The sequence below is a fragment of the Pipistrellus kuhlii genome, unplaced genomic scaffold, assembly GCF_014108245.1.
Source record: "Pipistrellus kuhlii isolate mPipKuh1 unplaced genomic scaffold, mPipKuh1.p scaffold_m20_p_7, whole genome shotgun sequence".
NCBI lineage: Eukaryota > Metazoa > Chordata > Mammalia > Chiroptera > Vespertilionidae > Pipistrellus > Pipistrellus kuhlii.
The window spans coordinates 25,569,805-25,597,180 of NW_023425573.1; the positions used below are offsets into that span (position 1 = coordinate 25,569,805).

General features: G+C 43.5%; 2 protein-coding genes and 1 pseudogene across 8 annotated transcripts in view; 1 reads left to right on the top strand and 2 right to left on the bottom strand.

Moving 5' to 3' along the window:
* Positions 1-541, bottom strand: part of PDE6D (phosphodiesterase 6D) — a 50,094-nt gene extending 49,553 nt beyond the window's left edge. For both annotated transcript variants that reach the window (XM_036420652.2, XM_036420653.2), the window contains exon 1: positions 298-541. In XM_036420652.2, coding sequence (XP_036276545.1) covers positions 298-347 — 50 coding nt within the window. In that variant the 5' untranslated portion in view covers positions 348-541. The remainder of the gene's footprint in view (positions 1-297) is intronic.
* A 372-nt stretch (positions 542-913) lies between these two features.
* Positions 914-26,801, top strand: COPS7B (COP9 signalosome subunit 7B). 6 transcript variants are annotated; one of them, XM_036420646.2, is made up of 7 exons: positions 956-1,113; positions 9,113-9,290; positions 14,010-14,085; positions 17,556-17,644; positions 19,624-19,826; positions 21,601-21,706; positions 25,102-26,801. In XM_036420646.2, the coding sequence occupies exons 2-7, from the start codon at positions 9,129-9,131 to the stop codon at positions 25,258-25,260; spliced, it is 795 nt and encodes a 264-aa protein (XP_036276539.1). In that variant the 5' UTR covers positions 956-1,113; positions 9,113-9,128; the 3' UTR covers positions 25,261-26,801. The 6 variants fall into 6 exon arrangements, with proteins under 6 accessions (XP_036276543.1, XP_036276539.1, XP_036276538.1 ...); XM_036420645.2 differs by lacking the exon at positions 956-1,113 and adding an exon at positions 7,302-7,460 and having other exon boundaries at positions 9,110-9,290; XM_036420644.2 differs by lacking the exon at positions 956-1,113 and adding an exon at positions 7,304-7,464.
* Positions 4,773-5,780, bottom strand: LOC118709163 (annotated as a pseudogene).
* Positions 26,802-27,376: the final 575 nt, after the last annotated feature.

A 27,376-nucleotide genomic window follows, 5' to 3' on the forward strand; every position in this document is an offset into this window, starting at 1 on the left:
AGCCGGCCTCCCTGACAGCCGTTCCCGGCGTCCGGAGCCTGTCCAGCCCAATCCCAGGGCTCCTTCGCCGCCGCCACCCCCGCGGGGCTCCCGTCAACGTCCCCGTCCTCTCTCCGGACGCCCCGTTCCCGCCTCCAGCGCCCGTTCCCATCGCGGACGCGGGGAGCTTCTCCTTTCCTCTCCCCCGCCTCCACCCTTCGGGTGCCCACCTGGCGCGGCTCCCTTCCCCGGCCCGTCTCGTCAGCGAGCGGCCGCCTCCCGAGTCCTCCCGACCCCGCCCCGCTCCCGGGCGGATACAGTTTGAAGCCCCTCAGGATCTCCCTGGCACGCTCGTCCTTGGCTGACATGATGCGGCAGCCGCCGCCCGCGGCTCTCCCACGCTGGCCCGACGGAGCCTCGCAGACGGTGCTCCGGAGCCGAGGACCGAGCCGCAGCCCCGCCTGGACACCTCGGGCGAGCAGTGGCGGAGGCCAGACCTGGACCGGCCTCTCCCTCCCCTCAGCTCCCGCTCCTGATCCCTTCTCTTTCCCCTTTGCCTCGGAGTGCCCGCCCCAAGGCCAATAGAAAACTCGTCTCGGAGATTGGCATCCTGCTCATCCAATAGAAACACTTAGCGGCTGCGCGGGGGGGAGGGTGTTGAAGAGCGTCGGTGGGAAGGGCCCTCCCCGGAAAGTCCCGTAGGACAATATTTTCATTCGTTCTTGTTGCCTAGAGTTGGCACCCCCAGGAGGTTTGGCTTCAGTTCTGCCGAGGCTCGAGGGGCTCGTTCCCGCGTCTGAGTGCTGAGATGACGGCAGGTTGCCCGGTGCGATGAACCAAAGACTACATTTCCCAGCATTCCAGGGGCGCACAGGGGAACCACAGGTCCCGACGCGCAAAGAGTCCCAGGGACTACAAATCCCAGCATTCCACAAACCCTATTCCCCTGTAACTTAGACTCCAGTGTGCCGCGCAGTGTGCGCAAATTCATAAACCCTCTCTCAGGTTTGGTGATTTTTGAATCTCGAGAGTTGGGACCAGGCGAGAAGACCATCTTCACTCTAAAAGAAGATGACAGCCCACAGAGAGGTAACTTCTGTTTACATGGAACTCAGAAATCTCCTGCAAATCATGGTAAGGCTGCAAACAAAAACACTGATTAAACCGTGAAAGATATATAACAAAATAACTCAAATCATACTGGTTTTATGGTCTGGAGCGCCTATTACGTGTTTTGCGGTGGTTTCTATTGTGTTTCTGCGTTGGACTGGGAGAGAGTGATTGTATACCCAAAATATAAATACAGGAAAGGACTTTAGAGAATTTGCTAAACTGGCCCCTGTTGTTTTACAAATGAGGAAACTGAGGCCCACAGAAGAGAAGAGATTGTCCATTGGTCACAGCAAGTTGGGGTAGAGTTAGAATTAGGCCCTACGAGTCCTGACCCGCTGTCTGAGCTTTTTGCACACCAGGCTGGTGATATTTTTAGCAGCGTGGCTATGTGATTACCAGTTTCCTTGGTGAAATTTCCTCAGACAGGTAGAAATACCCAGAGATTAGGTATGCATTTATTTGGTGGATTTCCTGTAAGTGTGATATTTGTTCATCTTCAGTCTAGGTAGGACTTGGTAAACCAAGTCTGGATTTGGAATTATTTGTCTGACATATGCTTGAAAATATCTTTTCCATCATTCTTTGTTGCTCAAGGTGACATTTAATGAGATTTCAGGAAGTAGGAATAGTTGTAGTGTAAGTTAAGGTTTCCTTGGAGATTTATTTCTTTTTTTAGGCCTTTCTTCCTTTTTTTCTCTCTCCCCTTTAACCCATATGGGCAGCCACCCAATTTTTCCTTCCATGTAATTCAACAAACAGTTTTCTCAGCTTCCCTTATTTTTCAGGCCCTCTGTCAGTAAAAGGTGAAAGACATGGTCACTGCCACAGGAAGATAATCTAGTTAGGGAAATGAGACTCCACTGAGATTTGAGATGGAGCATGATAAATGGCAAAAAGAAAGGACATCAGAATGCTACAGAGGCTGTAATGAAGAGATGTATTCTAGCTGGCAAAACTTGATAGAGGAGGTGGCATTTGAATATGAAGGATAGGATTTTTTTTCTTGGTTAAACAATTTTATCTTTAGATTTTTAACATTCAGTAAGGGCACAGCTTTTGCATATGTGTACACCTGTGTCACCACTCCCTAAATCAAGGTATAGCATTTATTCCAAGACCCATTGTGCCCCTTACAGTCACTACTGCATCTTCGCATCCTAATAACCACTCTTTTGACTTCTATCACCATAGATCAGTTTTATCTATTCTTGAGTTTCATTTAAATGTAATTATACAATATATACAATAGGAATGTCTTCTTTCATTCATCAATATTTTTGTGACATTCACTCATATGTAGCAGTAGCTTTTAAAAAAATTGCTGAATAGTATTCCATAGTATGCATATAACACTGTTGATGGACATTTAGATTATTAATTATTAACTTTTGGCTTTTATTAACAAAGCTGAAATAAGCAATCTTTATTATAATTTTTTTATTGATTGATTTTTGAAGAAGAGACATTGATTTGTTCTTCCACTTATTTATGCAATCATTGGTTGATTCTTTTTTTTTTTTTTAATTGATTTTAGTCCTAGCTGGTTTGGCTCAGTGGATAGAGCATTGGTTTGAAGGGTCCCGAGTTCAATTCCAGTTAAGGGGATATGCTCAGGTTGCAGGCTCAATCCCCAGGAGGGGATGTGCAGGAGGCAGCCGATCAATGATCCTCTCACATCATCAATGTTTCTATCTCTCTCTTCTTTGAAATCAATTTTAAAAACTGATTTTTAGAGAGAGAAAAACATTGATTTGTTGTTCCACCCATTCACAAATTCATTGGTTGATTCTTGTATATGCCCTAACTGGAGATCAAACCCAAAACCTTGGCATATCAGGTTAACGCTCTAACCAACTGAGCTACTGGGCCAGGAGTTGCAATGAGCATTCTTATGTTTCTTTCTGTGGACTTGTGTATTCCTTTAGAGGAGAGGAGCTGCTGGCTATGTTGATCAGCAGTAGTAAATATTGCCAGTTTTGCAAGTGTTTGTAGCAGTTCTCATCTTCACCGGCAATGTATTAGGTCTAGTAATAATTAATGTCGTTTTCTAATACTTTTTTAAATCGAATTTATTTAAACAATACAACAAAATTTAATCAACAATATAGTTGCCATTGTTTTCTACTACTTGTGCCCAATGCTCAGGAAGCATTTTAATCCCTCTGTTGTAAAATTCTTGTGATTTTGATGCCAAAAATTCGGTCAATGCATTTTTGAGGCATTCTTCATTATTAAATTTTTTTCCAAGAAGAAAGTTTTGCAAAGAACGAAACAAATGGTAATCGGAAGGGGCAATATCAGGAGAATATGCAGGTTGAGGGAGAACTTCCCATTCCAACTAGCGCAGTTTTTCAGCAGTGATTCTTGCAGTATGCGGTCGTGCGTTATCGTGGTGAAGAATTACGCCCTTCTGATTAATCAGCGCGGGTTCTTTTTCTCTTAAAGCTTGGGCTAACCTTTCCAATTGGGCACTATACACTGCACTTGTAATGGTTTGGTTAGATGGTAAAAGTTCATAATGAAGAATTCCTTTAAAATTCCACCAAACACACAACATCACTTTTTTCGCATACAAGTCAGGTTTTGGCGTGGGCTGTGGAGCCTCATTTTTGTCCAACCATTGAGGCCGCCTTTTCAAATTAACATACAGCACCCATTTTTCATCTCCGGTAACAATTTGCTCTAAAAACGGCAAACGGTTTTGACGAGAGAGGAGCGAACTGCAAATTGTGACTCTTTGATTACGGTTGTTGTCGGTCAACTCATGAGGAACCCATTTTCCAAACTTTTGGACTTTGCCAAGTGCACGCAATTGATTGGAAATTGTTTTTTGTGAACAATTTAAAGTTGTCGCAACCTCTTGTTGGGTAATTTGAGGATTGATTTTGCACCAAAAGAGCTTGAGGAGCTTCTTGATCAAAATTGGACACACGGCCTCGACCACTCTTGTCATCTAACGAAAAATTTCCCTCGCGAAATTTCTCAAACCAACGCTGGCATTTTCTGGCGCTAACTGCATCTTGACCAAGAGCACTACAGATATTTTTTGCAGCCTCACTTGCTTTTCTTCCTAATTGGAACTCGTAAAGCATGCAGTGCCGAATATGCTCTTCATCCGCCATCTTCTTAGCCCTAGTTTTGCAACAAAAACCAAACCAAACACAAACTTTTTCAAGCAAAACTTGTTAATTGAACTTCACACGTTCTGTAGATACCACGTGTTTGAAGGTTATGTCAATACAAGTCAACGCCAAGTAAGATTTTAAATGAATGTTTAAAAACGACATTAATTATTACTAGACCCGATAAGAGCTCTAGCTGATTTTTAACCTTGTCAATACTGGGTGCTGCCAGTCTTTTATTTTTAGCCATTTTGGTTAAAGGTGGCATCTCTTAACATATAGTTCTTATTTACAGTGTCTCTGGTGTTGAGAGCCTTTCCATGTGCTCATTGGCTATTTGGATATCTTCTTTTGTGAAATACTTGTTCAAATCTTTTACTTATTTATTTTTTACTGGGCTATTTGTCTTCTTATTGATTTATAGTTCTTTTTATAGCCTTGATATGGAATTATTTGTCTGACGTATGCTTGCAAATATCTTTTTCCAAGTCTGTAGCTTGTCCTTTCACTCTCTTTACTGGTGTCTTTTGATACACAGAAATTCTTAATTCTAGTGCAATAGTTGTGTTTTCTTTTATGATTAATGCTTTTTACATAAAGTTTAAGAAATCTTTGTGTACAGGGTTGGTAATATTTTATTTTAAAAACTTTTTTTTAAACAGTCATCTTTTATTAAGTACAATATGGAAGGATTCACAGGTGCTGGACAAAGGTCATGGTCAGGAATATGGAGTCCACATTGGGCCCTCTTCAGTTTGAGTTCCTTATACGAATGGCAGTAGTAAGTTGAAAAACACAGAAGCTGCCAGCACCATAGAAACCCCATCGATGCTCCCTTTCTTGACATTGGTATACTTGTTGTAATACCGATAGAAACCTCTTTGGAATGCTTCAGCAGTGCCTTTAGGGGTGAAATCCTGTATCAGTATTAGCTTGGCAGCTCCTGTTTTGACATCCATGATTTTCTCCTCCTTCAGTGGTACTAGTGACATCATTTTGGAGTTGAGGATATTGTTGGTGGGATTTTAGCAGGGAATCATGAGGAAGAGATTTGCAAAGGAGATAGAGCAAGCCCGAGGCCCTGCTGTGAATAAGTGAGGGTGTAGTTTGCAGTGGGCATGGGAAGGCCTGGAGTTTGGGCTGTAAAGAGAGTGAGGCAAGACAAAGCTGGGAGGGTAGGCAGGAGGCATAGTGCAAAAGGCTTTAGCTGCAGCCTTGGAGTCTGGACATTGTTCTGGAGGAAGTGGAGGCACTGAAGGAATATTTATGGTAGCATCTATGGTCTAAATGTCTCTAACAGCATCCCTTCTTTTACATGCCCAACTGCCATTACCTTTCTTCAAGATCTCACAGTCTCTTATCTGGAATACATCAAGTCACTCAAGGGTTTCTCCGCTTCAGTTCTCTCCACATCTAATCCATTCCTAGAATAGCTGGTGTGATCATTCTAAAATGGCAATTATTCATAACTCTCCACAGCTTCAAACCCCAAACTTGGCCCTCAGTGCCCTTAAGATAAAATAAAACCTCTTGTATATGGTTTTCACCATTTGTGATATGTTTGCTTATTCTTCCTGGCTGACCTCAAGCCTCATCTCCAAGGAGAGCCTTGCCTATATCCTAGGTGCCTGTGGCAATCATCTGTCATAGTCAGATAGGTCTGTCTCTTCCAGGAGACAGTAAACTCTCAAAGGTCGAAAGTTTGCTGAATTTAGGTATTTACTGGGTATGGTTTCCAAGACCCTGGATGACCTGATTCCAATTCTGTATCCCTAATTTCTGAAACCTTGGTTCCAGCTATTCTGGGTTTCTTTTCTGCATCAATATATGTTGCACAATGCAAACCCGTAAGTGTGATCACTGCCCCTTTCTTCCCATTTTTGCCTTGAAGATGCCTATTTTTTCTTCCTCCTCAACATACTCTCCTGTGCTTCCAAAGTGTTGTTTCTCATAGCACTTAACACATTGAAGCTTTTGAGGGCAAGAATCTTGTTTTTTTCTTCTTCATTTAACATTCTAGAAAATAACATGGTGTTAAGCTCCTTCACATCTGTCCTGATTTCTGCACTCTATAAAGCACAAAGGGCAAATAGAGGTCTTTTCCTCATCTTCAAGACCTGAAAGTTGGAGAGTCCCCACTTGAATCTCCTTTTCCAGTGAATTTTCTTTCTCCTAAACTCTAAGGCTCCCCACAGGATGTGCAACCAGTGGAGCAATAGGCAGGGACATTGCTGTCTCCAAGCCCATTTTTTTTTCTGACTTTTCAGTGAGCTGACAACAGCCCCGCCTTGGCTCACCTCTTTCCCATAACATTTCTAGAGAGTCAAAGCAGGCCTGCCTAGGCTCGCTCCGGTTGTTTTATCTTAGGCCCTTCCTTTTCCCAGCTTTAATAAACATATTAAAAAAAAAAAAAGACCTGAAAGCCTGCGGTGTATACTGTACTTTAAAGGAATCAGCCTAAGTATTCAGTTATTATGTAGCCATCTCCCTTTGCCATCTTCCAGTGGAGTTGATAAGTCCCAAATGCAGCCATGAATGCTATTTTGGTTACAGAGGCATTGTTGACTCAACCCAGGTCTTGCTTATTTTAAAACATTTTCTGAATAGATGTCAAGAACATTGTCTTTGGCTTCAGATAGCCTAGGTGCCAAAGCAGACTTTGCTTTTTACTGGCTTTTGGATTTTTTAGGTGTAGTTAATTCACCTGAAAAATGGGGATTATATTGTAGGCCTAGAATTATGAAAATGACAATGTACAGCACTTAGCACATGAAAAAAACGATTAATAAACAGTTATTAGGATTGTCTCCATACGCCAGGGCAGCCCCAGTCGCCATAGGGAACTCCTGGGGGTAAAGCTCCACCAAAGGGGTGGATTTCAGATCCAGGAAATGGTGATGGTGATAGCTTGGGCCCCAGTACTGCCTAAGCGGTCGCCAATCTTTCGGACCCGCGCGGACCACGGGTTGGCGACCGCTCACCCCGACTCCTGGGCTACAGACCCACAGGGACCCCTTTCTCAGCGAGGGGAACCTAGTGTAGGCGGAACTCGAGTGCGGCGGCGGGAAGCTTCCGGGGGAGCGCTAAAGGCGACGGGTCGGCGGAGGTAGAAAAGCGTCGGACACCGGGTCGATCATGGACGCTTGACAACCCGCGGGCAGGCGCCGGGAGGCCGAGACAGCGAGCTAAAGGACGGAGAGACCGCGAAGACAGGTTGGGGTCAGCGAGAAGGCGGGACCCAGCAGGCCAGGTTAGTCGGGGCTGTTCGGCTTCGCGCCCGCCGCCGGGAAAGCCCGTGGCCGCACTGCCCCGCCCCCGCCCCGGAGAGCGCGCCCCGCGGCTCCTCACTCCGCGCTCGCCTCTCTGGCTGGAGCACGCCGCCGCCGCTCCGCACTCCCCGAAGTCCTTCCTAGCCCGAGACCCTCAGCAGCCGCCCCGCGGCTCCCCTCGCTCCCCCATCCTCAAAGGCTGCCCCTTTGCCTCTCCGCGATCCTTCAAAATAGTGCCCCCCTCGACGGGAATTCATCATCCCTGCGTCTCCAGCCTCCTCCTCGGGCCCGCCCACTCCAGAAGAAAGCGGTCCCCAGCGCCTTCTTACCTCTTTGCCCCCAAGGACTTTGCTCTTTAGGCCGATTTTTTTTTTTTTTTTGAAGAACCGAAATTTCTGCCCATTTGTCGAATCTCAAAGTCCCTTACATTCAATCGTTTCACACGTGTTCCACTTGGAAAGGAGGTTTTCGCTCATCCTCTCCTAGCCATCACCTACCCCTCTTCTTCCTTCCACCTTCTCTCCTCCTCTCCTCTCTCCTCTGGCCTTCTCAGCAATCTTTATTCGCTGGCACTTCACTTTTTTTTGTTTTTGTTTTTTTGTTTCCAACAAGACCTTAGGTAATCTTAAGTGAGGCGACATACTTATTTCTCTTAATACTGTGAAAGGGCTGCTGCTGCCCTGTGTGCCTGCTTCCCCAGGAAAACTTCGTTTCTCTTGCACCAAAGTTGTCGTTCTTTGAATTGTCCTCTGCTTCAGCTTACTGTGATTCTTCGCCTTCATTTTGCCATACTGCCCCAATCCGTACCGTTCTTGGAGGAGTAAGCTTTTCTTATGCAGGATTCCTGTGCAGTAGGTGTGCGGTGTGTGCATTCACATGCACTCAGCCTGTGGTTAGATTATGCAGTTGAGGGACTCTCCTGCCCCTAATGTCTTCATTGTTTTTTTGAGTTTCATACAAATTCTGAAGTCAAGTGTGTGAAGTATCACATATCAAGTAGGAGGCCGAATTGAGAGATTTTTTTTTTTTCATGGACTTACACACCATGTATTTTCTTAGTTTGAATATGTTGTTGCTTATCTTTCAAGATGATTTCCTCCCTTTTCTCTATGCTTCAATAACTTTTCTGATTAAATGAGACACCCTTCTTGGTCTCTTTTTGGATCTTTTCCTTACCTGTACCTGGCTGCAGGTGAGAGTCTAATGAAACACTGGAAGCTGTAACTGATTGCTTTTGCTTATATCTGCCACTTCTGTGTATGGGAAATATTTCCTTTTTCTTAAGGAGTCTATAAGTAAGGTGAATATAAAACAGGCACTGAAAAATTTCCATGTGTTTTAAGTCCTGGTTAGGTTTAAGGGTTTAGAACATGCTGCCTTTGGGAGAGGGTCAGATGGGGATAAAATGGCTTTTACTAAGTATGTTTCAAATTTCAGCATAAGGACAAAATCCCTTTAATTCCAGGTTGAATCCTACTCATCTCACTAAGTGGTCATAGCATCTGGACTCTTTTTTCTTTTTTTCTTTTTGAACACTGTAAAATTATTTAGATATCTGATCCAGCATTAAATAAGCATAGACTTTGCAAAGGGAAGGAAAAATGATGGCAACACCTTTATTTTGGACAGATCTTAAGACCAGAGAATGGCAGGTGAACAGAAACCCTCAAGTAACCTCCTGGAACAGTTTATTTTACTAGCCAAAGGCACCAGTGGCTCAGCCCTCACTGCTCTCATAAACCAAGTCTTGGAGGCTCCTGGAGTCTATGTCTTCGGAGAACTGCTGGAGCTGGCCAATGTGCAGGAGGTAAGGACAATTTCTCTATCTCCTTTATTCTCAGCCTTCATCTGAATATTCAGGTTTACAAGGAATTTCAGTGCCAAAGCACTGTGGACCTGTGAGGTACCCTGTTGAGGGAGAGATGGGAATTGGTGGGACAGGGAAAGAGAGCAAGGATAACGTCTTGGACTCCTACTAGTCAGCATTTTCATCTGAACTAAATTAGATTGGGTTGCTAATCTAATTTTGAAAGATAGGGAAAAGATCCAGTTAAACCTAATAAGTTAGAAACATAGAGTGTAATTATAGACTGATGTTTAACAGGGGTAATTTTAGGCATTCTTAAGGATAAAACCTCCAGGGCAAATATAGACAAGGAAGACTGGTCAGGTGTATAATAGCAGAAAATGTTTGCTGTTGAACCTGAGATAGGCATGAATAAGGAATGTATTTTTCCCGTGGAAAAGGGCAATGTTGTGTAGATGTGTTAAGTAAATGTATAAAAAGGATATGACTGGCAAGCAGTGAAGTAGTCCTTTTTGCTTGTTTGCTTCTTTGTTTGATTTTAGTTATTAAAACCTTGGGTATCCAGTTTTGGTTCTTGTGCCTTAAAAATGAGATGATCCAGTGAAGAATGAATAGGTGGAATAAAGAGATATAAAGCAACTTATACTTTTCAATTTTCACTTCCCATTTTGGATACTTTTATATGGTTATCCCTCAGTATCCTTGGGGGATTGGTTCCAGGACCCCCCTGTGATGCTCAAGTCCCTTGTATAAAATAGCACAGTGTTTGCATATACAGCGGGGTATGCTATCACATCACTTCATTCACATGGATTCATCATAGTGCTTGGGGCGTGGCTAATTCAAGGCTTGCTTATTGGAACTTCCTGGGACTTTCCCTCCCAAATATTTTTGGTTTGTGGTTGGTTGAATCACCAATGTGAAGCTTCTGGATATGGAGAATTACTGTATTTATTTAATTATTTATTTATTTTATAAAGTTAAGTGGCTTGTTTATGTATTTATTTTTTTTAAAATATATTTTATTGATTTTGTACAGAGAGGAAGGGAGAGAGACAGAGAGCCAGAAACATCGATGAAAGAGAGTCATCGATCAGCTGCCTCTTGCACACTCCCCACTGGGGATATGCCCGCAACCAAGGTACATGCCCTTGACCAGAATCGAACCCGGGACCCTTCAGTCCCCAAGCCAACGCTCTATCCATTGGGTCAAACCAGTCCCGGCGAATTACTGTATTTATTTATGGATTGATATTTTTATACTTATTGACTGAGATAGATAGAAGTCTGGTGGCATCTTTATTATTTTGGGGGTTGTGTTCAGGCACTCTTTGTGATAAGGGTTGGCTTCTTTTTTACTATCACAGCTTCTTTCTGGCTGTTAGGATAGTGCTGGCTCTGCAGATGGCTTCCATCACAAATCTGGGCAGTACTTGTTCTTGGGGATTGTGTGCATGATATGGCTAAGGGTAGCCTGGTGTTCTTATTTTTGATGGTCCACACATAGGCGTTTTTATTTTTTATTTTTTATCCTCACTTGAAGATATTTTTTTCCATTGCTTTTTAGAGGGAGTGAAAGGGAGAGGGAGTAGAAAGGAGGAAGGGGGAGAGAGAGAGAAAAAAAACACACACATTGATATGAGAGACACATCAATTGGTTACTCCCCGCACAAGCCCCGACTGGAGCCAGGGAACTTGCAACCCAGTAATGTTGACCAGAACCAACTCTGTGACCCCTGGGTGTGGGGCCAACTCGCTTACCTCTGAGCCCGCCAGCCAGGGTGGAGGTGGTTGTCTTTTGTTGGCTGGTTCTTCACTTCACGACCACGAGGGCACTTCTGCTGTCGGCTGCTGGCTCCACATACAGCTTTGTGGTGAATCAGCCCATTGGAGTAGGAGTTGCAGGCCTTCAGATGACTGGCCTTGCTGCTGTACATCTGCTTATTCCTCTTTTTAAAAAAATATATTTTATTGATTTTTTACAGAGAGGAAGGGAGAGAGATAGAGAGTTAGAAACATCGATGAGCTGCCTCCTGCACACCCCCTGTGGGGGATATGCCCGCAACCAAGGTACATGTGCTTGACTGGAATCGAACCTTGGACCCTTCAGTCCGCAAGCCAATGCTCTATCCACTGAGCCAAATCGGTTAGGGCTGCTTATTCCTCTTAGTGAGGATATTGGAGCAGTTCCTTATGCCCATCCATTGTAGGCACGTGCACATAGCGTCATTTCTCTTCTCTGCAACAGCTGGAGACCAAAAGAGCTGCTTTTATTTATTTAATTGTGAATGTTTTTAAATATCAGTGTTGTTGAGACTTTGCTCCATTGTGCTCACCCTTGTTTCCTTACAGCTTAATATGTAGATGGACACACAGTGGGCTTTCAGTACAAATTTAATATATCAGAGATGGAAAAGGAATGCTACAAGAAAAATTGAGGAGAGTTGGGTTCTTTTTAAAAAAAATAGACTTTATTTTTTAGAGCAGTTAAAAAATATATTTTTATTGATTTCAGAGAGGAAGAGAGAGATAGAAACATCAATGATGAGAGAGAATCACTGATTGGCTGCCTCCTGCGCATCCCATACTGGGGATGGAGCCCACAACCCAGGCATGTGCCCTGACCGGGAATTGAACCATTACCTTCTGGTTCATAGGTTAATGTTCAACCACTGAGCCATGCTGGCCAGGCTAGAGCAGTTTTAGATTCACAGTAAAATTGAAAGGTAGAGATTTACCATATATCCCCTGCCCTCACACATGCATAGCCTCCCCCGTTACCAATATCCCTCACCAATGTGGAGCCTGCATTAACACATCATAATTTACATTGGGTTCACTCTTGGTGCTGTACATTCTATGGGTTTGAACAAATGCAAAATGCCATGTATCCCCTATTACAGTATCATGCAGAGTAGTTTCACTGCCCTAGAACTCCTCTGTATTCTACCTGTTCATCGCTCCCTTCCTTCTAACTCCTGGCAACCATTGATCTATCTGCTGTCGTCGTAATTTTGACTTTTCTATTATGCCGTAGAGCAGCGGCTGCCACCCTTTTGGACCTCACGGACCACCAGTTGGGGACCGCTGCTCCAAGGTTTCCTTAACCAATGGTCGTCAACTTTTTGGACCTCATGGGCCACCAGTGGTCTGGGGACCACCAGTTGGCAAACGCTGCTGTAGAGGGAATCATATAATATGTAGCTCTTTCAGATAGGCTTCTTTCCTTAGTAATATGCATTTAAATCTCCTCCGTGTCTTTTCATGGCTTGATAGTTAATCATTTAAATAGAAGAGATAACTAAGGGATAATCTGTTCCTTCAGGTTCATAAAAAGCCTGAATGAATATGCCAACTAGTTGTTTTGTAATTGTGAAAGATTGGCTAAGAGGAGATAGATGAAAATTAAAACTGGAAAGACCTTATTGATTTGGGCCAGTGGGAGAAGTTTTGGAGCATCTGCTCTAGAGGAAATTGTCTGTTACTGCTAGTTTTGTAATCATCTGTTTGAAAAGTAGGGATTAGATTAGATGGTTTCTTCCACCTCTGACTCAGGACCTCAGGAAGTTGTTAACACACCTAAAAGGTAGACTGGATATTAGGATGCTTGCTCTAATTTGAGGTGTTTAGCAAATCCTTTACCTCCCCGTAGTTTGTTCTGATTTTTCCATATGTAAGCCTCGAATAAGCTGGTTTACTTTCAGTGGTTTGAAATTACAATTGTAGTTTCTTGGAACCATTTATTAAACTTAATAAAATGCTTTTATTGATTTCAGAGAGAGGAAGGGAGAGGACTAGAAACATTAATGATGAGAGAGAATCATTGATCGGATGCCTCCTGCACACCCCCTACTGGGGATCGATCCTGCAATCCCGCGCATGTGCTCTAACTGGGAACTGAACCTTGACCTCCTGATTCATGGGGTTGATGCTCAGCCACTGAGCAACACTGGCTAGGCTTGGAACCCTTTTTTAAAAAGATGGTTAAAATTGAGTAGTATGTCATTGGTGTCCATAGAATAACTTGGGTATTCCTGTTTAGACTTCACTGAGTTTGGTAAATTGGAAGAGTTAACAGGTCATATTTGTGAGTAAAACAAACACCTAGTTAAAGTAATTGACAGCAGAGCAGAGCAGTTCAGGAAGAACACATTCTCTTTCGTTTTTCTTCTAAAGAAAGGTCTTTGACACCAACATTAGTGAGAATAAGTAATTTTAATGAAAAGTTTTATTTAGGGTGCCTGAAATCATGGTTTCTTGTCCCAACCTGGTTCTTCTGTCGCACCTTAGGCTGTGCTAATCTCCCAGTGTCATAGTCTACATGGAGTCCTGAAACTTGGAACCAACCCTACATTTTCTTTAATTTGGATCGATGGTGGCTCATGCTGTACCTGCCAAGGTGGTGTGTGGACAAGATTGCTCCAGTGTTCATTTTAATGGCAAGGGAATCTTGAGAAAACCTGAACTGCTTTGTGTGTCTGGAAGCAAAAGCAGTTCCTTGGGCATGCTATGTGAAATGTAAAAAAAAGGAATTCCTGAGAGAGAAAAGTGAAATTGGGGACTTTAATAATCTTAATACTTTTTCCCCCCAAAGAAAGAGTTGGAAGGGAACAGCTAATAGAATACAGAATGGTGGTACATGGTCACTCGGCTTCTGCTTGAATACTGCCAGTGATTGATGGACAGCTTGGTCTCCGAACTGTTTCTTTTCCTCCTCAGCTTGCAGAAGGAGCTAATGCTGCATATTTGCAGTTGCTGAACCTGTTTGCCTATGGGACATATCCAGATTACATAGGTGAGTTGGTTAAGATCTTCCAAAGACTTTTCTCAGTTATATCCCTCTGTTTAGATGTGTTGCCTCCAAGAAGATCACTAAGGTTTGGGATATAAAGCATGAGGTGGGAACTTCTTTACCTGGCTGTTGTCCATTTTATTGTGCTCTGTAGGTGATCTTATACGAGGACTCTTCCTTCTCACCTTTTATTTCTTTTTAAAAAAAATAGATTTCATTGATTTTTTACAGAGAGGAAGGGAGAGAGAGAGAGGGATATGCCTGCAACTCAGGTATATCCCCTTGACCGGAATCGAACTTGGGACCTTTCAGTCTACAGTCCACTGAGCCAAACTGGTTAGGGCTCACCTTTCTTTCTTTTTTTTCTCTTTTTTAAAAAAAATATATTTTATTGATGATTTTACAGAGAAGAAGAGAGAGGGATAGAGAGTTAGAAACATCAATGAGAGAGAATCATTGATCTGCCTCTTTTACACCCCCTACTGGGGATCTACCCGCAACCAAGGTACATGCCCTTGACTGGAATCGAACCTGGGACCTTTCAGTCTGCAGACCGACGCTTTATCCACTAAGCCAAATCAGTTTCGGCTCACCTTTATTTCTTTTCTTTTTTTTTTTAATTTAATATATTTTATTGATTTTGTACAGAGAGGAAGGGAGAGAGATAGAGAGTTAGAAACATCAATGAGAGAGAGTCATCGATCAGCTGCCTCTTGCGCACCCCCTACTGGGGATATGCTCGCAACCAAGGTACATGCCCTTGACCGGAATCGAACCCGGGACCTTTCAGTCCCCTGCCGACGCTCTATCCATTGAGCCAAATCGGTTTCGGCTCACCTTTATTTCTTAATGGGTTAAATGGGGACTATGTTTATGCTCATCCATAAATATAGCCCTTGTTTACTTTCCAGATGATATTCTTGAGGACTGGTGTTTGTAGAACACTTGGAGTGTTGTGAAATGTCAGAATATCCACTTGTAAAGGAAACATTTTAAATATTATCAAAATATTATTGCTATACTATATTGAAGAAAATTTGGAAAATAGTGGTGGTGGGGGGGAGAATCACTCATAGTTGTACCAGTGTTAAACTGCTGTTAGTGTTCTGGTGCTGGATTTCCCCCCTCTGCTTGGGTTTTCTATTATGTATGTGTAATTAGATTATGTACACAATTTTATATCTTGCTTTCTCCCCCACTTATTTCATAGGTATTTATTCATGTTTTAAGTCTGTGAAATCATTTTTAGTACTTCACAGTCTGCTACTCCATAATTGACTTAGTCCATTCTCTTCTGTAGGTAATTTGAGTCATTTAAAATTAGAATAATAAATATTAGGAATGAAGTCCATGCATGTCCAAATGCTAACTTACCTCCCACCCAAGCCATTTTTGTCCCTGGCTTATTTTAGTGGCATGACAAAGGCCTGGTAGTTTATTTTAGTGGTGTGACTCAGAGCATTCCCTACTATATCCCTGACTTATCCTCTTTCTTGCTCATCACTTCTGCTTACTCTTTGCTGCTGTCAGGCTATATAGTTTACCACTTGCCAGTTTTTCCTGATCTTCACTTTGTTCAATGAGTGTGTCCTTTGTTTCTGTCCTCACTGTAGAGGCAGAATTGCACAAACTCTGGAACCAGATTGCCTGCATATTCTATTTTTTTTTTTTTTTTAAAGTTTGGACTGTTTTTTTTTGTTTGTTTTTTTTAATATATTTTATTAATTTTTCACAGAGAGGAAGAGAGAGGGATAGAGAGTTAGAAACATCGATGAGAGAGAAACATCGATCAGCTGCCTCTTGCACACCCCCTACCAGGGGTGTGCCCGCAACCAAGGTACATGCCTTTGACTGGAATCGAACCCGGGACCTTTCAGTCCGCAGGCCGATGCTCTATCCACTGAGCCAAACCGGTTTTGGCTGCCTGCATATTCTAGCTCCACTTCCACTGGTTGTGGCCTTAGAAAATTAAATAATCTTCTCTGCCTCAGTTTCCTTCTCTGTAATAATCCAGGTTTATAGTCCTCTACCTGTACTTCTTGGGCAAAATGTTTCAGAATTTAGAATTTGTGAGAATTAAAAAAGGTAATATGATGCATCTGCATTTTTATGTAACACCTTTGAGGGGTGTGGGCAGTCCTTGTAGTCAAACACAATCATAATTTGTTTAGTCCTCACCCAAGAATATGTTTTCTATTGATTTTTTAGAGAGAGAGGAAGGGATTAAGAGAGAGACAGATAGACAGACAGATATGGATGTAAGAGAGAAATATCATCAGGTATCTTCCCCTGTGTGCTCTGACCGGGGAGGGAACCTGCAACCTAGGTATGTTCCCTGAGCAGGAATCAAATCCCAACCTTTTGGTGTACAGAACGACATTGTAGGCAACTGAGCCACTCAGCCATGGCTGCAATCATAGTTTTGTAGCAAAATAAGTGAATGTTCACAAGTGGGATAAAAAGCCCACCTTAATTCAGGTTAGGGATTGCTAATAGATGAATTTTAGTACTATGCTCAAGGAGAAATAAGATCAATTTGGATTTACCCTTTTGGAGTCCAGTATTATGGGTGAGGACTTGAGAGCTTTTAGAATCTATCTCAAGTGTTGTTGTGAGGCCTTGTTGTATGTATGAACCTCTGGATCTGTGTGTGCATCTACACTAAGTTAAGCTTGTCCTGTATGTTACCTGTGGCTGCCGCCATGGCTATGGTTAGCGTCATTGCTATTACTGAAATTCTGCCTATCCTTCAAGGCTCATCTCAAACTCTTATGTTTCTTTTTCCACCTCTCCTGTACCTCCCAATGTGATTGGACTCACTCGTTCTCGGTCTTTCTCCTACCCCTCTCCCCCTTTCCTAGCTCTGTCTCTCCCTTTCTCCCACATCCCTTCCCCCTCTCTTCCTCACCCTTTTGCTCTCTTGTGATAGTTTGGACCTTCTATTAGTTCTGCCTTGCATTTGTAGCTGTTGAAATACTACCTGCTTGTAACACTGAGGATGAGTCCAGGGCCACTGAGTGACATAGCTCCAGGTGGTTGGTGCCCCTGGAGATGTGTAGTGCAGCAGTCCTGTCAAGGCCCATCTTATTTATCCTCAGTGCCCCTGAATCATTTAAGATTGTGCCTTGCACAGAACAGATGCTCAGTGAAGATGTGTTGAACTTGATTGAATGTCACAAAGGGTACAAATAGTACTATTCCATTAGGTTAATTGTCATCATTTTGTGCATTCATGCCTGGATTTTCAGGTGTTTAAGCTCCTTGTGTGTAGAGACTGAGTCTTGTCTTCTTTGGAAGCACATGGTCTTCCAGAAAAGACAGGAAGTGCTCATGGAACATTTGCCTAATGAATAAGTGAAGAGTCATGAACGACTTAGTAGTAGATTTGGTGTGAGGAAATGGTGTGCTTATCCCATAAAGAAATCCTAATTTTATTTTGTGTCTTGATTTTTGTGGTGGGTGGGACTGAGCAGCCAACAAGGAGAGCCTGCCAGAACTGAGCACAGCTCAGCAGAACAAGCTGAAGCACCTTACCATCGTGAGCTTGGCGTCGAGAATGAAGGTACAGTTCTGAACCCTTTCCTGTCTCCTCCTCCCCTGAGGCAGGTCTGTAATTGGCATAAATGTGGGAATTCCCAGCTATGCACAGTAGAGCCATAGCATAAATGCATAAGATTTGCTTGGCAAAGGACAAAAGATAAAAAGATAATTAAAATAGTGTTGACAATAACTCACCCTCCCATTTAGGAAAAATATGCCCAGGAGTGATTGTGAATCAGCAGATCTCAGTTCTGGCATGCCGTGTTGCCTCATGTGGTGTGAGTATTTGCCATCCTAAAGGGAGACTGCTGTCTAAATATAGGTATTTTTCAAATAGCAGGGCATCTCAGGGCAAGTTAACCACTTTATTTGTTGCTCAGTGTACAGTTGCTGGAGGAAAAATTTGCTTTGTTGGACTTACTGAGAAGTAATTTTAAATATGCTGCTTTCCTCTAGGAATTTTCTTCTTATTTATTTTTGTTAATACTCACCTGAGGATATTTTCCCGTTGATTTTTATAGAGTGGGAGGAAATGGGAAAGACAGAGTGAGAGAAACACAACAAATTGTTGCCTCCTGCATTGGGGCTGGGAATTGAGCCTGTAACCAAGGTTTGTGCCCTTGACTAGAATCAAACCCTGGGACCCTTCAGTATGTGGGCCAACGCTCTATCTACTGAGCTAAATCAGCTAGGGCCCTCTGGGGATTTTCAAGATTAATTACACTAATTGGAGTTTTTGCCTTATATGCTAGCTTTAGACCCAAACCTTCTGTAAGATGTCACTCCATTATATCTGAGTTCTCTGCCCCCATTCACTTTAGCAGCAGCCTTGCAACCAGCTGCTTACAGTCATTAACAAAGAAGATCCAGATTAGGTTGGCTGATAGTTGATTTGGCTGTCTGCCCAATCCCAGCCTGAGTGAGTTTTGGCGGGGCTATGCCTTTGAAGAATGTGTTTTTGGATTTCCCCTCTGTGATGGAGCTTGAGAGGTATATGTTTGTTCTTGTATTGCCGTTTCAGTTGCTGAAATCACTTTACCTGATCAAATCACAAACTTCTGCTTCCTAGCCTGACATTTCAGAGGGAAGGCCTATTTTGTTAGGGAATGATGACCTGTTATTTATTTATTTATTTTTGTCCTGACCATGGACTTCTTAAGTGTACCAAGAGTAGTACAGTGTAATGATAATTATTAACTTTATTTTTGCAACCTGTCATTGTAATCTCACCCATCGCCCCTGGATTTCAGACCTGTAATCATAAAAAAACCACTCTAGGTAGGTGTGCTCTCTCCTCTGTATCCATTTCCTCCTGTCAGTTTCTGCAGATTTGATCAGTATGTTAATTTTCAGTCTAAAAGTAATGTGTCAGGATTTGCAGAAAGCTGGATGTTTAGATATCCAATTGTCTTGGAGTCAGGCAGAATGTTGGTACAGCCCAATAAAGGACTATTGTTGGGAATTGACATTGGTTGCAAGAGTCTGAGAAAACAACTGTAAGCTTGAGGATGACTGAGCTGGTCACCTGTAGTGGATGTGTTAGCCTGCATGTGTTTTTGCTTGTGCCCTCAGTTCTCCTCGCCAACATCTGAGATTGTTTGGAGTTTTGTGATGAGCTGGAATTTTATGCAAAATTTGCAAGCTTCCAGAAGGTGGCAGAGTGGCATATACCAAATATATACCAAGTATTTCCTTTCTCTTCTGGAAAGAGTCTTTAGGATCCCAAAGAGTTTGCTTTAGAGCATGAAAGCTGAAGGTGGGGCAAAGTCCAGGAAGCAGAGAATCTTGGATAACGCATTTCTAGATGGGCTAATGGGTTTTGTTTGGATCCCATAGGTCTTATAGCTCATTTATCCATCTCTTGTTGCCATAGATGTTAATAATTATCATTACACTGCATTTCCCAAAGCCCAGAGGCAGCTGTTGGCTGTGTCGGTAATTCATGCATTTCTTTAATGTTTGCCAGTGGTTTTTGTAAATATCACTTGGCCTTATCTGCAGTGTATCCCCTACTCCGTGCTGCTGAAGGACCTGGAGATGCGGAATCTCCGGGAACTGGAAGACCTCATTATAGAGGCTGTCTACACTGACATCATCCAAGGCAAGCTGGACCAGCGAAACCAGCTTCTGGAAGTGGACTTCTGCATTGGCCGTGACATCCGAAAGAAGGACATCAATAATATTGTCAAGACCTTGCATGAGTGGTGAGGCTGAAAGATAGAAGGGTCCCTTCTCTCTAGGGAAGGGGTTAGCTAGCCTCTGCTTGGGGAAATATGATCTCCAGGTATTAGCTGGGGCTCCTTGGATCTGGGGTCTTAGGACAGTAAGCCAGAGAATTAGGACATTTGTGACTATAGCTGTGTGGCAACAGTAATCATTTCAGGCCTCCTAGTGCCTTGGTTGTAAAATAGTCTTGTCCCAGTGTAGCTGGGGACTATTTAATGGTAGGCTGTAAAATGCCCAGGGTTGGCAGGTGGAGCCTCTGAAACCTTAGCTATGTGACACAGACCCTGTACTTTGCAGACTCAGGAAGTTAGTGTTGATAAGATTCTTTGGATAAGAGAATCCATGTTTAGCATCAGTAACATTGGGCTAGTATTTATAAAAACATTTTGAAGGATAGTGGAGACGAGGAATGGGTTACTCTAAGTTGGAACACAGACACACTATATTAATATAACTATATTCTGGTATATAAAAAGTGGGATATTTGCAAGTACTCTATTTTAATAGAATTTGATGTGTGCAAGAGCTATTTCAGGTTCTACAAGGGTTGTTATGAAGTTACTTAAATGACTTGGGGCTTATACAGCCAGATGGGCTTAGTTGGAGATGAGGTTTTAGCTGAGTTTTGAAGGAGGGCCAGCGGTAGAGCTAGGTTGGAGCTGAGGAGAATATGTTCCCAGGCAGGCTCATGGCATTTTGGAGGTCAGGAAGCAGAGTAGACGAGCTTTGTGCTGAGTGAGAGGGAAATTATTTTCCATAAAATGGATGAACTCTCTGGCTTATCCTCAGGAGGAGTATATCCAGAAATGATTGGCCCAGCTTTGACTCTCTGGTGTCTCATGCCCCAACCTCTACCAAGTTTCCCTCACTTTAGCTACTATTGGGCCCCAGGGCATGTGCTGCCCACCTCTCACCCCGAGTTATAGCCCAGGGGGGATCCCAAACACTTTCCCTTTACAACCTCTGACCAAAGCAAGAGTTTTTAAAAGACTGTAGAACTGTTAAATAGGAAATAAACTTAGAAAATATCCCTAGCATAAAAATGGTCTGGCGTACACAATCTGGCTTTCCAACCACTACAGTTGGATGTCTTAGGCTGTTTTTGAGATGGCTGACAGTTTTCATGTCCATGGTCTGGCTTCTTATGTTTTTAGCCTCCAGTATGTTTCTACCTAAAGGTGGCATCCTAACCCCCATCCCAGGATGTTTACTGGTGCAGATTCTTAAAACTTGTGTTTAGGCATTGGAGTTCAATTTGAAACAAAATTGGAATGCAGAGAGGTACAACAAATATAGCTGATTACAGCTATTGAATCTTAAGTGAAGGGTATGCGGGTATTCATTGTACTACTCTTTCAACATTTTTTAGGTTTAAAATTTTCAAAATAAAAAGTAGGGAAAAGAAAATGAGGGGGAGGACAGGAAGTAATTTAAATTTCTGAGAAAGGGGACAATCTTCAAAATATAAGTTTTTAGAACATAATTTTTTTCTCTCAAGATATGTGTAAACTCTCTCCTAATTCCTTTCCTATGGGATACAGAACTTGGAGATAAAGGCTGTATTCCAAGAAACTACCACAGCCTCCATATTTGTCTCTTTGTGCCCTATGTTATATGCCCTGTTTAGAAATGCTTGTCTTTTGGAAGGAGTATGGGGAGGAGCCCTTGTAAGGAGTTGGGAGGGAGATTTTGGAGTCTGCAGGAGAGCTCCCAGACCTTTATATGGCTCAGGATTGGCTGTCTCCTCTGCAGGTGTGCCGGTTGTGAAGCAGTTCTGCTAGGCATTGAGCAGCAAGTTCTGAGAGCCAACCAGTACAAGGAGAACCACAGCCGAACTCAGCAGCAGGTAGAGGCAGAGGTAAGGAAGAGAATTTTGTTCCCTTGCTCCAGAGGATCCCTGTTTGTTCCTTTATCTTGTTACTCTTGTTGTAGATTAGATAATCAGACATCAACAAACAGACTCTGGCTGGGTGCTGGGGTAGAGATGAGTGTGACTCTAAGTTAGGATTAAAAAAAAAAAAAAGAAAAGAAAAGAGCCAGGACACATGGATTTGTTAAGGCTCACTGATACAAAACAGGGCTGTGGAGATCCCTGCTGACAGAACCTGAGGCTGCCACCAGGTGGCAGTACAGATCAGGTTAAGTTCAAGAGAAATTAATTTGCAGAAAAGGCTAAAGATCTCTTCGATACCAATCTACTGATTTACTAATAATCATCTTCTAGGAAATCTGGAACAGACCACAATGAGAGGAAAGGGAGCATGATCAAAACCTAGAGCCTTGTCAGTTTATCTAAAAGTCGATTTTTAGAGAGAGGGGACGGGAGGGGAGAGAGAAAAACATCAATGTAAGGACAATGTTGATTGGCTACCTTCTTTCTGCATATCCCTGACGGGGGACTGAGCACACAGCCTGACCTGGGCATGTTCCCTGACTGGGGGGGGGGGGGGGGGGGGTGGGAAGGGTGGGGGGGTATGAACTGGCAGCCTTTTGGTGCATGGGACAATGTCAAAACAACTGAGCCACACCGGCCAGGGCAAGTTTTTTTATTCAGTAAATGATGGTCGGAGTACTGAGTGTAGGTTGTTGATCATTCCCCAGCAAAGGCTTACTAAATATTTGTTGACTAGAAAAGAAAATAAATCTACAAAGAACAAAAGTATAATTCTGTAATTTTCTGTTGGTATTTATGCTTCTGTTACACTTGACCTAATTTTTTTAGCCATTCTATCAACTGAGTTGGTGATCTTTCCTTATTTGTCCTTAAATTAGATTGCTTTTTCTCAGAGGGAAAAACTTGATATTCTTCCCCCCCTCACCCTCCCAATTTTTATAACAGCAGCTTCCCTTCGGTGAGTTATTGCTTCAAGAATGTTCCCTCGCCAAGTCTGGTTTGGCTTAGTGGATAGAGTGTCAGTCTGCGGACTGAAGGGTTCCAGGTTTGATTCTGGTCAAGGGTTGCATGTGCTACAGTACCTTGATTGCGGGTACATCCCCAGTGGGGGGTGTGCAGGAGACAGCTGATAGATGTTTCTCTCTCATTGATGTTTCTGACTATCTCTCTCCCTTCCTCTCTGTAAAAAAAAAAAAGAACATTCCCTTTTAGTGCAGTCATTTCTTACTTGTTGCCTAAGAATATTCTCTCCCTTTCACAGAAATAACATATTAATAAGTTAGAATTCTAGCATACCTGGGGAAGATAGAGTAATAGCATTGTGATCTGTTTCATAGTCTCTGAACAAGTACTCTGGAGGGAAGGAAACAATTGGTGGAAGCATCAGAGCATCTCCTTGTTTGTATTTTGACTTTGGAGCATGTTTTTCTTCATATTTGTATGTGCATATGTCTGATGTTGTGTGGAATGTTAATATATAGCTACCATTCCATTTACAAAGTAGGCTTTGTTTGAGTCATGTAGGTAATAAAGTGTAATTGGACAAAGTAAGCCCCGTTTTCCATGACGCAGAAAATCCCCCAGGAGTTAGGTTAGTGACAGTCTTGAGGCTTGTTGGCTGTTAGAGCGCACCAAAGGGTGCCTCCTGGTTCTTTCTGGCGAGTGTTCTATCCATCTCCCAGCTCTTTCCCACTGTGGACTCTGCTTTTATCTTCCTTTGCTTTGTCTCACAACTGAATGACGTTTTCCTACCCGGGAAGCTCTGCTCTTTCCTTTTTCCATGAAGAGGAGGAGGTACTGCTAGGCAAGTATAGATGGGAGGCAGGTCGGTGTGGGCTAGAGTGGTCAGGGCAGGTTTGTGGGAAAGGGGCTTGACTACAGGGAGGGTCAGATGTCTAGCTAAGGAGGAAGCTTGCCCAGGATAGAATAACAGGGGACTTCAAAGGTGAGATGAATGACAGCTCTGGCCAAGACACAATGGACTAGCTTGGCTTGAGTGAAAAATGTGCGTTGGGGGAAGGAAGGTACAGGATTATGAGTGGTGTTTCAGATATGGAGAGAGAACCAAGCTTTCCCTTGGGGATACATCTCATTTCTTTTCCTTGTATGTGACCAGGGTCACCGAGCACCCAAAATAAGGACTTATTGGGAGGGCAGTACTTGAGGAGGCATTTGAATCAAAAGGGGGCAGGATGAGGGTAATTGTGCTTTCGTCTGTTTATTTGGTGAAAAGCTTTTGACAGGATTCTGAATCAAAGACTTTTACATGGAATTGAGTTACCAAGAGACGGGGAGTCTGCCTCACCCTGGTGGGGAGTGGTGGTAGGGATGGGAAGAGAACACAAATGTGCCCTCTGTGAATAGAGCTGGTGAGAACCTGTGATATCAGATTATGTTAAAGGATGTGAAACTGGGAGTGCTGAACCTTTTTTTGGGGATATATATATATATATATATATAGAGAGAGAGAGAGAGAGAGAGAGGCAGGCAAACAGGAAAGTATTTTAGTTAGTTAAACTCTGGGGGACTGTTGAGAGGCTGATGGGAGAGCTGTCTTGGTGTGTGGGGTGCATGTGTTACAGTACCAAGTCTGCTGGTTGGGCTGGCAGGTCAGGAACTGAAAGCTCACTTCTATGACTGTCCTCCACAGATATTCACAAAAACATTCAAAGGTAAACATAGAAGGGTGTTGTAGGAGCTCTGTACTTGGTGAACAACAAACTGGAAGCTAATTTGAAGATGATAGAACCTTCATAGCAGAATAGTACACAGATGGTACAGAGAATGTGTAGTCTGACATGGAAAAGTGTTCAGGAGTTGCTTAAATAGATTTGAGCTCTTCCTTTGTTGAGTGAAGAAAGGTATCCTGAAAAACAGTAGGGTGATAGCATTTTGCTAGTTTTTTTTTTTTTTACTACATTTCCATCATTTATCAGTTAGGTGGCTCTAGTTGTTTATTCAGGAAGCGCTTGGGGAGTAGAATCCCCAGACTTCTTGTGGAAATATTTGGTTTCATACATGAACAGTAGCAGTCAAATTCTTTGTCATCCTTTCTTTTTCGAAGGCCATTTTAACCACTGCTTTCTTTCACTTCTTTGCCAAATGGTCCACTTCCACGTGGCTTTTCCCCTCTTTTCAACGAAGCAGGCATTAGTTCCACTTCTTTGCTCGACTCATTTCCACATATCTCCCATGAGTAGCTCCAGCTTATTTCTCCTCATCTGGGTAAAGGTAATTTCACATTTTCTTGCAGAGGATTCTGGCTTCTTCCGTAGGTGGCCCCCATTAGAACGAGAATGAGTTTCGGTGGGTTTCTGGTGCTTACAGAAGGAGCACACAAATTCTGTGTCTCCCTCCAGGTTACCAACATCAAGAAGACCCTCAAGGCCACAGCATCCTCCTCGGCTCAGGAGATGGAGCAACAACTGGCCGAACGGGAGTGTCCCCCTCACGCCGAGCAGAGGCAGCCCACCAAGAAGATGTCTAAAGTGAAAGGTCTGGTTTCCAGCCGCCACTAGGGCCGGCTGGGGCAGCTGGCACTCACCAGGCCTGGGCAGGTGGGGAGGGGACACCTAGGGCCTATTTCCTCCTCTCTCTACCTTCAGTGAGTTCCAGACCTGCCCGTCCCCTCACCAGCGCCTCCCCATCCTGTTGGTACTGTTCCAGAAGAACCGTTAACTCCTTTCCCTCGACCACACCCTCCTTCCCCAGTTTCTCCCTTCAGACTCAGGGGCTCCACTGATGCCATCCCAACAGGGTCAACACTGCCCAGCTTCCCTCCAGGAGGTTCTTGTCTCTGTTTAAGGGCTTGTCTCTCCCAGTTTTTCTTTTGCTCCATGTCATTTGGTCAGGCTGGTCATAGCCAGAGGCAGCTTTAACCAGCCCACAGGGATGACTGCACAGGAGGCTCCTCTGAGTGAGGAGGGGGCACTCCTCCAGCCCCATGTACCACAGTACCCACAATGGTGCAGGCACTCTAGCCAGGTCTCAAAATGCTTTGTTTTCCTTCCCCTGCCTTGTCCCTTGTTGGCAGCTCCAATCAGGCCATGGAGGGATGTGATGCTGGGCTATGTTTACTCAGCCTCTTAAGCCCAGCTCAAATCTCTCATTAGTTGGGAGCATTAGGTTAACTGATGTCTGGTATCTGAGCACCCGTGGAGGGTGCTGTGGGTCTGCTCGGTGGCAGAAACTTCTTCCAGCTTGGTGTTCTCTGCTGCCTGACTACTCAGACTGGTTTTCGGTGTGAAGGCCCAGCTGCCCACTGGGACTGTCTGCCAATACTTGCTCTCCCCAGATCTTTAATTACTCCTGGCTGCATCTGTGGTGGGGATGGTGGTGCTGAGGCCCAGCCTGCTGGGGAAGGACCTGTTGCTGCTTCTGTCTGTTTCTTTCCACTCCTCCTTGGCTAATGACCCAGAGCCCTCTGATGATGGCATTCTCTTGGCAAGAGAAAAGGACTTGACTAGCCTTTCTGAACTTGAACAGTTTCAGGTTATATTTTAATTTTTTTTTTGTACAGGTTCTGATTCTAATACATTTCAACATGCCTTTTTCCCCCCTCGTGTCAATATTTGTTATAGATCGCCGGGGATTATTCACTTGCTTGGAGGGTGGCGTGTGTGTGTGTATGTGTGTGTGTGTGTGTGTGTGTGTGTGTGTGTGTTTAAGGGGAATTGGAGGTCTGGACTAATTAAAGTTCACCGAAGGAAAAAACATATTTTAGAACAAAAATTAAAGTGTAGTTACAGTGTGACTGGTGTGCGGGGTTGCATAGCTGGCACATCTGGAGGAGCTGGGATCAGGGTGCTCCAGGAAAATGTCCTGCTGTGTCAGTACCTGGAGAAAATCCATATCTCCTTTTCCAACATGTCCAGCAACTGCCTGCTGCTGACCAGATGTTAACAGTTATTCTCGTTTCCCCTTTAAGCTGGTCCATGTGCCCATATAACATTTTGTCCAGTGGGAAAGTTTAATTCCCAATGTATGTTTCGTGAAACCTCTTGACAGATGCTCTGTGGAAAAGGGGTTCTGTTGTTAAATAAATTTGGCACATCCTGCATCACATATCCTCATTGGAAATTCATTCTTGTGGTTTCAGAGAAGGCCTGGGTGAGGTAGCCTGTTCCCACACTGATGTCACCACCAAATCATTTGGATACCTTGTGGAACACATTTTGGGGAAGTTTCTAAACATCATATTTCTCAAAAATACCTCTCAGCTTTATAGGTTTTTCTATAACTACAGTCATGTGTTGCTTAATGATGGGATATATTCTGAGAAAAGCATTGTTAGGTCATTTCGTTGTGTGAACATTGTAGGTGCACTTACACAAACCTAGATGGTCTAGCACAGTGGTCGGCAAACCAGCTCGCAAGCCACATGTGGCTGTTTGGCCCCTTGAGTATGACTCTTCCACAGAATACCATGGTTTGGGTGAGTCTATTTTGAAGAAGTGGCGTTAGAAGAAGTTTCATTTTAAAAAATTTGGCTCTCTAGTCCTGGCTGGTTTGGCTCAGTGGATGGAATGTCTGCCTGCGGACTGAAGGGTCATGGGTTTGATTCTGGCCAAGGGTACGTGCCTGGTTTGTGGGCTCTATTCCCAGTGGGGGGCGTGTGGGAGGCAGCTGATTGAT